The sequence below is a fragment of the Nilaparvata lugens genome, chromosome 7, assembly GCF_014356525.2.
Source record: "Nilaparvata lugens isolate BPH chromosome 7, ASM1435652v1, whole genome shotgun sequence".
NCBI lineage: Eukaryota > Metazoa > Arthropoda > Insecta > Hemiptera > Delphacidae > Nilaparvata > Nilaparvata lugens.
The window spans coordinates 48,278,765-48,293,262 of NC_052510.1; the positions used below are offsets into that span (position 1 = coordinate 48,278,765).

Here is a 14,498-nt window from a genome sequence, read left to right on the forward strand (position 1 = left end):
AAAAAATCAGTTTGAATAGACCATTCAAATCTTTTGAAGGAAAGTATTCACAGCAAACCAACTTTTGAAGCGTTCGCGAAAAAATGTACTAAAATATAGAAATGGTGATACATTGAATACAGAAAAACTGAAATAAAAATCAAAAGTCCATACCAGAATATCTTGAGAGGTGTTCTGAGGAGTGATAGGAGTCAGTCCTCGTAGCCACATTACTTTCGGATTTGGATTTCCTTCCGAGCTACAGTTGAGAATTGCCGTCATATTCGGTTCCAATTTCAATCTCCTTGTCTCCATTCCATCCAAAAATCTTGGCGGCACTAGATAAGAAAAAAGGATTATTCAGAAAAAATATCTAAAACCCTATCAGTTTCTTAAAACATGAATGACGTAGCTAATAGCAGAATAACGATAAATGATACTTTACAACAGTTGAGAACCTTACAAGGTGATGTAGGGAAACGAGAAATTTTTAATGTTAGGCTACAGTTTGCAGCTCTGTGATTTCAATTGCAGGATCATAAATTGCATTTGAAAAATGCACCATTTGATAAGTAATTTACTAGTTTTATGAATTAATTGGTGGAAAAGAAGTTATTTCAAAATTTATTGTTCCTTGCACCACCCGCTATAACAGGCTGTGCGCGATGTAAGCACATCTTTGATCTTTCCAATGTCATCTTAAAAAAGAGGTACTTGGGACATTTTGATTAATGGATCATGAATGGCATGATTGATACAAGTCATTTCATTAGTTATCTGTTAGTTTTATGGATAAATTATTTTTATTTCAATTTGAATGTTTTGTGATTTTTTTCGTATAAGAATTACGATTTGCCAGAATTGTATTTCAACTTCAATATTTTTTTCATTCATATCAGAATTACGATTTTCCCTCATCCTAACTTATTTCCCATGTAATGTTTTTTATATATACACTGTAATATATGAATCACTATATATATATGAATATAGATAGAGAGTACCATAGTTATAAAGTATAAGATACTCGAGAAAATGTCTTTATTTTGTTATGAATTTTGTTTCAATTCTATTTTTTAGTATTTTATATTCTGTGTATATATATTTACTTTTGTGCTAATTTAATTTGAATCAAGTTAAGTGTATGATAATCTTATCTCCTACTCCCACTGGCGAACAAGAGTAATCTTATGTCAGTGTTTTTTTCAATTACAATCTATTGTTGAATTTTGGTTGAATTATTGTATTTGCCATGCTGGACTCTATTTTGATTTTCTGTACATGTATTTATGAGTGTGAAATAAATTTTAATTTCAATTGAAAATTGGTAAAAATTACATAGTTTAAAAATTTCCTGTTTTCTTGCACCACCCATAACTGGCTGAAAACGTTGAATGTGAGCAAATCTTTCAAATGTAATCTTTGAGAGTATAGAGGTACCTACTTTTGAGCTCCAATAAGAATAAAATCAAATTTATGAAGTTTTTAACGTAGTTGGTTGTCACTTTCCCAATCATTCATATCGTTAAGTAGGATTCATTATTCATTCATTCATTTCTTTATTCATTCACACAATAAGTACATGATCAAAGTGATAGGGAAAGGGAAAATAAGGTAACCTTGTGCTATTTCTCTCCCAAATTTGGATAACACATAGTCCGAGATAGGTTAAGTCTTGTAGTTCAATTTGAAAATCTAAAAATTAATAAATAAACGCACCAAGAACATCAACTTTGAAAGTCTTGGTGAAGTTGCCGGCGTTGTTGACAGCATAGCAGGTGTAGTTTCCAGAGTGCGCCACCTCTGCTTCGGCGTAGTAGACCGAGTCCCCCTCCACAGCAGGCAGTGGTTGGCCGTCCTTCAGCCAGGTTATGTCGGGTGGTGGGCTGCCCGTGACTGGACACTTTATGTGCAGAGGGAAGCCAACCACTGGAGTCAGTGCGTCGTCGCTTGTCAGCTTCTCCACGTGTTTCGCCCATCGTGGTGCAACTGGCAAAAAATTAATACCATAATGCACCTATTGTTATATTATTTATATTTATAATAGTATAAATAATATATACTGTATTATGCTTATTATATAATTTAAAATTATGAATCTACCAATTTTTCAATATCCAATCATAATATTTCTTGACATGCTAGTTTCGATTTAATTATTTATTGATTTGCAAATTGGTGATTCTGGAATGTAAAACATGATGGTAATAGTAGGCCTCTATTTTGCACCTTGGCGGAAAATGTGTGTTTGCTGGCTCGAGATTGTCGTCGAGAACTTGAAGCGTTCGAGAGTCGGCAAAACATTTTTGCTTGAGTTGCGAACTTTATTTTTCGCCACAACACAAAAACAAATTGAAAACTTGACGGAAAGAGAGCATGACAATCTGAAAACTTGACGAACTGAAATCATGACGAGCTGTTAACTAGACAAATTAAAAACTTGACAAGATGAGAGATCGACAAACTGAAAACTTGACGAGCTGAAAACTTGATGTGTTGAAAATCTGATTAACTGAAAACTTGATGAATTGAAATTTGCTTGATCGGGCACCATCAGCTTTTATTCAAGGTCACTTTGTTTTCCGTCCTAGAGCCGAGAGTGAACATTTTCAATGACAAAGTGAACATTTTCGGCACTAGGGCGGTAAAGAAAACATTCTCGTGCCTCCAGCTGATTTCTCGTCGGAAACTGATCTCTTTCGACCTACTTATGAGGTCCGATTTGAGAAAAGCACATTTCTTTTTAGTGCAGCGAAAAGATTCCTGCAGCTTTTTCTCGTACTTAAGCTAATAGGCCATACTAATATTATCGAAAAAGATACATTTTCTTTTTTGTAGAGTGGAGTGTGAACATTTCCATTCTATAGCCCTCTATGAAGGCTGAATTTGTCATATTTATTAAGGGTTTCATCATAATGTGTAGCGATTGTAATACAGCTAAGTCTATTCCGTTTTTGTTATGTCTGTATTGTAGTTGTCATTCAATTCATGTAATTTTAGATTGTTTCGTGAGTAAATTTGGACGTCAGCCTGTAGTATTCTCATTTTATGTTGGGTCGATAAATGAATGAATTCTTCGTTATGATGCATACATAATGAGAAAATTGTACGTTTTATTCAAAAACTTATAGGAATACTCACCCAAGATTTTGACCAAGAAATGCTTCTCAGTCATTCCAGCCTTATTTGAAGCGACACACGAGTATTTTCCACCGAGAGCTGGCAGGGTGGCAGTGTGTGTATTATTCACAGATTGCATGTTGGAACCCGCTTTCAGAATATGACCGTTCCGTAGCCAGGCCACAGACGGCTGAGGAATTCCTCTAGTTATGCAACTCAGTTTCAAAGCCTCATTCGATCTCACCCTGATTGTCTCTCTGAACTCAGAACTCTCAATTGTAGGTGGTTCTGGAAATGAAAATGTTATTCTCATAATAAAAATGAGTGACAATGATCTTTAAAAAAACCGGGTAAAATTGAAAATTGAATAACAGAAAGCGAAAAGTAAATAAGCATGATTAGCTTTCTACATAGGAATTACTCAATGAGAGAAAACTAAATGGATCATTTGCTGCGTTAATTATTTACAGTTTCAGTTGATTTATTATTCTTAGAGAGAGATGTTAGCGATAATCAGCGACGTCAGCCGGTCTAATCCTTGACTCTCCTATGAAATTTACTGAATTTTTCAAGGTTTGCAGCTAAAAACAGAGAATTTAATTGAAAAAAAAAACAATCGAGCACTATAACTGATAAGAAATCCCAGCAGACAATGCGTTCAAACTGCTCAATTTCAAATTGTATTTTGCAGGTTTTTCTCCATAATTCAATATTATATTGAGACTTGATAAAGTTTTCAAAAATTATGAGCTAAAAATTTTCACATACGGTATCAAGAGTAGGTCACCACTCACCGATTATGGAAACATTGAAAGTCTTGAACTTAATTCCAGCCATATTTTGTTGCTTTGCAATAGTATACACCAGAGTCATCTAATGTGAAATTAGCAAGCACCAACTGGTTACTGGTCTCTTTCAGTGTAACATTATTATGCCTGAAAAACAAATACGAAATCAAATGAATACGAATTATCATCAACATTCGTAAAGCAACAAATAACGATTGAAGCAGCAGGAAACATAATCCTATTATATTAAGCGACCAATTTCTGTATATATTTATATATTTGGTTATTTATATGGTTATTTATATGGTTATTTATGTCCAACGGATCTCGAAAACGGCTCTAACGATTTTCACGAAATTTGGAACATAGTAGGTTTATGATATGAAAATTCGATTGCACTAGGTCTCATGGCTGGGAAAACTCGCTGAACGACATTAAAAGGATAATTCATCCTTGGAAAAACAGCTGAGACTTTCGTCGTCTGTGGATAATGGAAGTGAGTCAGCGAAAATCAAAATATCTCATCCCCGAAATTCATAAACTGACGTATAGCCAGCTGTAAAATATTAAAACAAGCGTCAGGTGATCAATTTTCATAACGGCAAGGAAAGTTGTGAGATGCACTCAGCTGCTGGAGGGCTCTTAATCAATCAGCTTATCTCATGAGAAAGAAATTTTTAATCAAATTGATCAAAAATCTTGTTTGTTAACATAACATGGTATATCATTCTAAATTAAAGTACATTAAAGTATCAGAATTAAAAAGTATCTAAAGTGAAGTATATAAATTAAAGTATCAGAATTTTCAGAGTTAATTATTATTATTTTACAGTTTTAAGTGATTAGTGAGTGTTATTTTGTTATTCAATTTGGTTTGTAAACAATCTAAATTGGAACTTTTCTGTTTTCAAATGTTTGGACTGGAAATTGGACCTGAATTCAAGTGTATGTATAATTCTAAAGAAATGTAATTTGTTTATCAATACATAAATAACGAGCGAAGCTCGGTACCCCGATATTCATCAATGATAAAAAACACTTAATCATAGATTATTTTTTCATTGGGTATAAAAAACAAGGCTTATAGCCCTAAAAGATCAAGTTAATGAGATCTATCATATATATATATATTTAGTGTTATTTCCGGCTCTTATCAACCCTTTGAAATTCAAAATTCATCAGTCATATCTCGAATACGTATTCTTTGAGTGTTAATCTTTGGTGAAAACAGAAATTTTAAACTTAACCTCACTTTGGACTATTTATGTGCCAAAATCAAGGAATTGAAGAAGTGTTGGGCAATTGCCTGTTTCTCTTTCCAAATATCGTGTTTGTGACTGTTCTAATAAATAAATAATAAATAAATAAATGATCATTTGCACAAGTAGTAAATGTATAAATTACCGGTATATATTTCTCTAAAAGTCTACGATTTATCGTTATCAGCATACCTTCTTGTTGTAAATATCCATGAGAATTCAGGCTCTGGGACACCAGAGATTGAGCAGGTCAAAATCTGCGTTTCACCATTTATTATTTCTATACTTTCTTCAGACTTTCCATCAATCTCGGGAGGTCCTACAAAACCAATTAATCGATTTAATTCTCATTAATATATCAAGACAAGGTACTTGCACCAAAAACATATTAAACATTTTGATTTATTTCTCATAGATTACTTCTTGTAAGTGGTATAACTGTAATAGATTAGTACCGGTAGCCTAATTCTATTAAAAAATATTATTGGTATTATTATTTCATCAAAATGCTCAGAATAAAGTATAATTTGAAATGTTTATGAAAATAAAGTATCATATTTGAATGTTTGACAATAAATTTATTTATAATTATGATAACACTCCATATTTATTTTAAATAAATTCAAGTGGAGTTTTTCATGATGCGGCACTCACCAGAGACGGTTATTTTGAATGTGCGGTCAATTCTATCAAGTTTATTGAACGCCGAGCAATGGTATTTTCCGGCATGATGATATTCAGCTGCCGGTATCCTAATGCTTTCCTTGGTTTTATCGAATACAACTCCTGGAACGGTGTGCTCCGTCACTGGCAGATTCCCCTCCAAACGGCGCCAACTCATCTACGAAAATAGTCAATGATTAGAAATAATTCACAAGTATTAGGTAACAGAATACAGAGTTACAGGATCAGTCAGGGGGATAAAAATCATAGGTTTGAAAATAATTTCATTTTCTAAATTTTACAAACAGATTTATTTTATTTCTTTATCATCAATAACATAAGCACTTAATCATTGAATGATTAGGAATATAAACCAGTATAAAAATCAATTGAACTAGAGTTTTAAGTGATCGATAAGAATTGTGAGGAAGTTCTAATGTATCCTACACGAATATCATCACAATTATTATTATTAGCGTATGGCTTTGAATGGTGGGGAGACCCAAGGGTAGTTCCACCTCGCCGTATATAGTCCAAAGTTCTCTAATGGGAAACCGGACACTAAGGTTATATAGTGAACACAATACATTAAATTTACACTTTTCACTTCGAAATAGAGTTCATCACAAGTAAAAAATTGACACATTGATTACAAGCAAAGTATAACACTTGTGGATATTATTTCTATCTTTACACTCCTGCCAACTTTTAGGAAAATTCAACATACGGCATATTTATTCAAACAGTTTTACGTGGAACCTCTCAATTTTCTTACATTCATTATAAAAATTGTTGGTGGAACCTCTCAAATGACTTGTGTTATTGATCTACTAAGGGATACAATAATTGTAAGCTACATGCTTCGTTTGAATTTGTGGTTCACGTGGAATGCTTCAGAGGAGATTAGACAACTTCCCACAACGATTACAGGAATCACATTTGACAGACATTATTTTTCATCGACAGCTACAGTTTTAATTTGACATTCCCTGAACGATAATAATTAATTTCCTTTTTGCTATTAGAAAAAACGACTAGCAGTCAGATATTTTACAATAAATGAATTGATCACTCACTGTGACAACGAGATCACCTTGTCAACCAAGGTGACAACCAAGAAGATGGCGAACCTGCCGAAAGATCTCATTGTCACAGTGAGTGATTAATTCATTTATTGTAAAATATCTGACTGCTAGTCGTTTTTTCTAATAGCAAAAAGTGATTTAATAATAAGCAGTTCGTGATGGAAAACAACATTGAAGAATTAATTTTCATTTCATCCATCCAAGTGACAAGTTACACATTGAAAGATGAAATTTCACTTTGGTTGAAATATGAGTAGGTCTACTGTGTTTGTTATAGTTGATTCGAATCATGCATACCACCCTGTGTTATCTAACCCTACGGGTACTTGGTAATAATTTCTATGGTGTTTCAATACTCAGTAGCCCTAAAAATAAAAGTAAATAGGGAGAAAAATGTTGAAAAATGGGAAGTTGAGACATTGTTTCATTGATTCACCAGACAATTCAAATTTGATATTCAAAATAAACCTGCATTTGAAACTAATTTCGATATTAAACACTTGAATTCTAGCATCAATTCCTTACTTTAGGTTTAGGATTGCCGCCAACCGAACAGTTGAGAAGCACCGGTTCACCCTGCTGCACTTTGATATTGGTGACGGCGTATTCGTTGTGGAAGAACGGAGAGACAATGACATCAACCATGAATTTGAACTGCGACGTGCCGGCTGGATTAGTAGCCACACACGTGTAGACGCCACTGTCAACCGAGCTTGCCTCCACGATCTCCAGAGAGCGGCCTTCGTCAGCCGTCTTGAAGTGGACGTCGTCTGCGCGCTCGTTCGCCTTGAAATCCACTGCGCTGCCATTCTGCAATTGACAATTTATCGATAGAGTTGATAGAATCATGGATAAAAGATAGCATAAGAAGATATCCTATGGTAAGATGGTATAGGTTAATGTTCCAAATTTCAAGCCGATTTTTGTTAACTAAAGGATATTTATTTATTTATTCACAATGGAGACAACGGGTTTCCCCAAATATGTCTCCTTAACAATAAAAATTGTACACATACAAATGAAAAAAGAAAAATAATAATAAAAAATCGCCGTAAACTACTGGCGATTATTACTGTCTTGGCCGGGTGAGTGTAAGAACGGCATAGTATGAGAGACTAACAGCGTCACATAGCTTACGAAAAAGAACTACTAGGAATATCGGCTTGAATTACAAGAACATAAACGCCTCATACCAAATGGGATAACTTCTCATGTTATATTTTCTCTATGATAAAGTGTAATAAATTATCATTAAACTATGAAATGGAATAGAATATGTTTTATTGTAAACGCTTTTGAGGTCATCAGAAACATTACCTTTTAATATTACCAATATTCAAATATATAAATATGTAATAACGTATTATTAAAATAAATGTAATAAATTTGTATTGAAAATGAACCACAGTATGAACTTGAAAATGGCCAAAGGTCGGAACTAGTTGTTTGAAATATTTTAAATAGAAGGTTAATTTATGATTTTAATAAAATTATATTGTCTAAAACCAAGACAATATAAATGTGGATTTCCACATATCAATATCAGTGAACGTGTTCAGTACAGTGGAAAAATAATTCTTATAAGTTCTTATGGAACTATTCCCACTCAGCCCGGCCAAGCGAGTATGAATAGTCTCATTAGAACACATGCAAATTATATTTCCAATGTAAGGGACAAGTTCACTGATACTAATGAGTGAGAATCCAGCTTGATCGATCAAGAGTGCTCACGCCAAAAGATGCAAGAGTGCTAAGTTCACCTTAGACTATTTTAGTGATTGCACGCAACTTTATTGTTATGAATGATTATTGTAATTGCACGCAACTTTATTATTATTAATGATTATTGTGATTGGAATTACTGCAGCAAATCTAATCTAGAAATGTATTTGGGAGAAATTCAATAACTGATAAAGTCTATTAATAATTGCTGCGAGAGTAGTTCTAAAGCGAAAGAAGTCATAAATTTAAATTGCTGTGAGTAGGCCTATAGTTCTAAAGCAAAAATTGGCATAGACTTATCTACTTACTTTGAGCCACATTATGGATGCTGCAGCAACAGGACAAGTCAGTTTTCCAGTCATTGTTTCCATAACTTCCACTCTGGTCTCTGATGAGTCCACTACTACTGGGGCAACTACAAATAAAACAATAAATCAAGATTTTTTACCAGTAGAAATAATTACAATAAGATAAAAGGAATCAAAATGATTAAATTATCCTTGTGCTGTTAAATTTATAATAAAATTATTGAACGAAACATTCACCCTGAAATTGCAATAAATCTCATTTACACAAATGAATTAAATTTCCAATTCAAAGACTGGTTCCAAAAATTCCATGTAGAAGTATTTCTTCTATTTTTTCCAAATTAAAAAATAATCAAAAGAGGAACTCTCAACTATAGATTAAAAATGGAAATTTTAATTTGAATCACAGAAGAGTAACTATAAAGGCCTAGATCTAGTTTTAGATTACAATCTCGAAGATGTTAGCTAAGCCACATTCGGTCTACAATTTAAAACCATTAGAGATATCAATTCATTAGAAATATAATAATCATCCATAGAACTAAATAAATTTTCTCTTACAAGACTACACACCAAACATATCTACAGAGTTTCCAAAAAATGAGTTCCGTGAGTACTAACCATAGACTTCTATCGAGTAATTTCTGCTAGCTGATCCAGCAGTATTGGAGGCCATGCATGAGTAGTTACCACTCGATTCCAAAGTAACAGCTGTCAGCACCAAAGTATTGTCTTGCATCACAAATTTGTTGCCTGCAAAGAATAATAATATAATAAATTAATAATAAAAAATCACTGGTATCCATATTTTATGTTTACATAAAACACAACTTTAGTGAGTTCCACTTGGCAGTGAAGTAAGATAGGAGAACAACGTTGCCGATCCTCCGTCTTGTCAATGCCTTCTATAGACGGTAGCTGATACAGGTTTATTGATGTAATATTAACTGTTTGTTATCGTTAAAAATAATCAATAATATTTTATTAAGCAAGAAATTATACTTTTCAATAATTTCATAATGGATTTCCATAATAATTAAGATGGAATATTTTGTTAATTAATTATTATTATATTATTTTATTATAATAATTATTATAAAAAATACCATTGCTGAACAAACACTGCCATTATAATGTGGACAACCTCACTATAGTATTAGGCAGGCTAGTTATCCCATTCTCAAGTGTATATAATAACTTATTTACAGTACAAACTTCGGAATTTCCGACTTCAACTTGATTAGATTTGTACTATCACAACAATTCAATTATTGTAGTCGATTTTTCATGACAATATAGCTTACAATCAACGATTGTTCTAATTCCATATTTATCTTTGAATGCAGTACAGAATACTTAACATAACATTCAACATGATTGAATATTGATAATTCTAATAATATTAATTCATTAACTTATTAATCAATTAAATTACAAATCATAATGTAGATATGACTGGGTGAGAGCAATAGACTTATAGTGAGGTCCACGTTATAATGGCAGTGGAGGAAGATAGGAGGAAAATGTTACCGATCCTGTCTTGTCAATGCCTTCTATATACGGTAGCAGATACAGGTTTATTGATGTAATATTAATGGTTCATTCTTGTTTGAAATAATGAATAAGATGAAGTATTTTGTTAATTAACTATTAATTCTAAATTGTTAAAAAACGATCGGCAACAGAGCAAAGGAAGAAAGAGGTAGTGCTATCCGTTTTGTTGAATGTTAGACAAGGATAGCAATACCATTGCTAATCAAACACTGCCATTATAACGTGGACCTCACTATAGCCCGAAACTGCTCTAATTGTGATAAATTGTAAATTTGCAATGTACCGGTACTAGAGGATGAAGGATGAGAATAATAAAAAAGATAGATATGTGATACAGACTAGACTAGAGGATACTAAGGACAAAGGCATTAGACATAGATATGTCATAATAAAACATTGCAATAGAGATATTAATTTAAATTATTGAATAAAAATTTTGAGGTATTGTACCATCCTGATGACCGGATCTCAGTAGAACTGCACCCCTCTGCCAGAAGATGGCAGGAGTGGGTTGTCCAGAGGCAGTACAAGGCATTGAGAAGTCATCACCCTCTGCCAGACTCACATTCACTGGAAAGTCCTCCAAAATTCGTGGAGGCACTGAAAAAAAATAATTTGTATAGCATTGCACAATAAAAACCACTCAAGAAAATGACATACAGTAAGTTTATACCTTATTAGTAAGTTCTTAGTAAGTTTATACTTACTAATGACATTAGTAAGTGCTGTATATACAGTAATTCAATTTGAAACTTTTCAGTTACTTAGTTGTAAGAGATCCAAAAAAACTGCATGGTTCCTTACAGCAGTACAGTAAGACATATGCCCGATTTCTAGAGTTCTTACAGTGCCTTATATAATTGATCTTAGCTCCAGTCCCAGAAGAATGGATTCTTCTGGATAATGGATTAAAATTGAATTGAATTGAATTTGTGTAAAAAATAAATTTTAGTTGAGAGTATTGACAGCAACACTCACCTAGCACATCCAAACGAAACACCTTCTGCGTTATTCCAGCCAAGTTTTCAGCATCACAAATGTACAAGCCAGCTAACTCCCTGGTGACATTTTTTATCTTCAACTTGTCTTCATTTTCACTGAAAACAGAAACATATATTAATTAAATAGAAACCTCACATTTATGTAGGCTTATTATACAAAAACTATTCAAAGAAAATCAATTAGCTAATCACAATATTAATGGCAGAAAACAATTAATTTTGGCGGAGGAGGATGACCATTTTTTTTATTCAGGCACAACACTTTTGAGGATTTTATATTCATGAAAGAACATAGATTTCATTAAGATCATAATATGCTATATTATAGTAATAGCATACAAAACTATCAGAATTTTTTTTTAATTAGAACTGGGATGGAAGACGAAAATAATCAATGAAAGAAAAATTTGTACAGGAAAAAGCAGTGTAAAGGAAAAATTACAGTACATGAACTTCGTGTAGTTGAAAGACTGACAGGGAAACGTCCCACATATTTTATAATACTATTCATTTTCTGAGCACAAAACGAAAATAATAGGATACGGTACTAGAAATGAGGCAATACTTCTTCTCTTGGCTCTAACCAAGACTATTCACCATGTTTTTAAAAAAATGAATAATTGTTTAAAAACAAAAAAATGTTTTAAAAATATTGTAACTTCTATTGTATTCACTTTATTTTTTGGATGGTGGTTTTTCCGGTGGTTCGGAACCCACCTAAAACTGCAGGTCCATTCATCTCTCATTATCATCCACATCGTTGTCTATGCACAAGCCTAAAGTTCAAGTGGGCAACACCCTCACCAAAAAATACATTCTTGGGAGAAGAGTATGTTATTAAGATGAAGGAAAAATGTTGCGAGTCAAGCTTGATAACAATAATTAAGATTATGATTAGAGGAATAGGTAATTACCTAAAGTGGTCATCCTCTATGGAGTCCGACGAATTTTGCAAACCTTTCCATTGCCAAGAAATTGTAGGCTTCGGTACTCCAGAGGCTGAGCACTGAATTTCTGCACTGTCTCCTTCCACAACTTCTACTCTCTCTTCTCCACCGTTCTTGATAATCGGAGGCACTGGAGGAGAATACAAAAGTAAACAATGTATTTACAGTAAATCTTTAAATAGCAGGGTACATTAACTTGGACAATGGCATGGCATCAACATTTGCAAGCATGCAGGAATCGGCTGGCCGAAATTTTTGGACGAAATCGGCTTGAACTTTCAACAACAGTGAAAACATAACCTTTTTTAACATGTTATCAAAATTTGGGAGTAGAAACTATTAACTTTGGGCCAAGCCTGTTGTTCATCCCAATAATAATTATTCTTAATATGATCAGTAATTGTATCCACAAATGAATGAATAAGTAGCCTAAATAATGCTATGCTTATTAAAATGTGTCTGTATTAATGTTTAATTTTCCATAATAATTGGAGAAGTTTTATTCTATATTATTGAGTATTAACATGGAGAAACAATAGCTTGAGTAGATATCCCATGGTGTAGGGCGTTTATGTCGCAACTATTACTGTTATCTCAAGCCGATAGTCCACGTATTTCTTTCCCAAAAAGGTGTGTGACGCTGGAAGTCTCTCATATTGTGCCATTCATATACTCTCACCCCAACAAAACAGTAGAAATCTACAATAATCGACAATAATCGGCTTGAGATAACAGTAAGAGTTGCGATAACAGTAAAGCTCAGCTACGCTTTGCTCAGCCGAATTCTATATCTTGTTCAAAAAAAAATCCCGATTTTGCACACAAGTTGCACAATAGCTACCGGTATTTCATGCACCTTTTGAATTGTGAAAATGCAGATAAATCACACAATGGACGGGAAAAACATCAACAATAATTGACAAAGCAATTTAGTAGAATGTCTAATTTGGTGACTTGAGACACCGAGACGAATAAAGTTTGAAAAAATGAACGTACCAAGTACACTGACTGTTGTGTTCTTCATATCGGATCCAACACTGCTGCTAGCTAAGCATGTGTATTTTCCTTCATCAATGGCAGATGAGCTGAATCTGAAAGAAATCCAAAATCGTAACTCATTTATATAATAGTTTCTATTTGATATAGTAACTAATCTATCAACGACTGTTGATAGATTTGCAATATATATAACTTCAAAACCCAGCATATTTTGAATTAGATAATAAGGCAGTCACCTCTGATAGTTTTATTAGAGATGGTTGTAATAACAATAGATTTATAATGGAAACCTAAACTTGAAATGATTCAACTTGTACCGTAAAACCGGCTAACTTGTGACAGTTTAACCACTTCCTTCCAATTCCAACTTACCAGCTGTTAGTGCAATTTATTCCGAGTTCTGGCATTGTGGATTTGTTGGGAACACATCATTAGACATATTTAATAGGTAACGTTTTGAACATTTGATTAACAGTTTTGGATACTTTTTTAACAGTCATAACAATCTAATATTTCTAACCTAGAAATTGAGCCTTTATTGTAAACTCTCAATTATTACACTCAATAATGAATTATTAAACTATTTTACAGTTAGAGTATTCTTATTATGAATATGAAACATATTATTCAAAATCTAATGTCTCAAGTTCAACCACGCCTTCAACCACTCAATTGTCTAATTACAGGCAAATCATATTGGTGTCCCAAGTTACCCAACCTCTGCGGGAACTTGGGACACCATATTTTTAATTTTTTTTCAGAACAGGTTGGAATAATAATGAAATTGAATGTATATATTTGAAGTATTATTTAAAGACCCAAGTTTTGGGAACAGGATAAATAAAATGGAATAATAATGGAACCGAATCTCAAGTCAAAGTTGAAAACTGTCCCAAGTTAGCCGGTTTGACGATATGCTATTGATCACACTGCTGTGAAATTGCGATAAAATTCGACCATTTTATGCTTGTAAATCATTTTTGCGCAAATAAAAACATGGCTTGATAATTTTATGGACTGCTCAAATACCGGTAACACACAAGAAAGTGTCGAAACTATGAAATGATTAAGTT

At 33.1% G+C, this 14,498-nt stretch overlaps 1 protein-coding gene across 1 annotated transcript in view; it reads right to left on the bottom strand.

The window, feature by feature from the left end:
- Window positions 1–1,698: 1,698 nt before the first annotated feature.
- Window positions 1,699–14,498, bottom strand: part of LOC111052975 (hemicentin-1-like) — a 54,310-nt gene continuing 41,510 nt past the window's right edge. The window contains exons 28-39 of the mRNA XM_039431959.1: window positions 13,423–13,517; window positions 12,394–12,556; window positions 11,457–11,575; window positions 10,929–11,078; window positions 9,546–9,677; window positions 8,925–9,031; window positions 7,420–7,704; window positions 5,801–5,987; window positions 5,339–5,465; window positions 3,894–4,034; window positions 3,121–3,387; window positions 1,699–1,968 (exon numbers count right to left, since the gene is read on the bottom strand). Of these exons, the coding sequence (XP_039287893.1) occupies window positions 3,923–4,034; window positions 5,339–5,465; window positions 5,801–5,987; window positions 7,420–7,704; window positions 8,925–9,031; window positions 9,546–9,677; window positions 10,929–11,078; window positions 11,457–11,575; window positions 12,394–12,556; window positions 13,423–13,517 (1,477 nt within the window). The 3' untranslated portion in view covers window positions 1,699–1,968; window positions 3,121–3,387; window positions 3,894–3,922. The remainder of the gene's footprint in view (window positions 1,969–3,120; window positions 3,388–3,893; window positions 4,035–5,338; window positions 5,466–5,800; window positions 5,988–7,419; window positions 7,705–8,924; window positions 9,032–9,545; window positions 9,678–10,928; window positions 11,079–11,456; window positions 11,576–12,393; window positions 12,557–13,422; window positions 13,518–14,498) is intronic.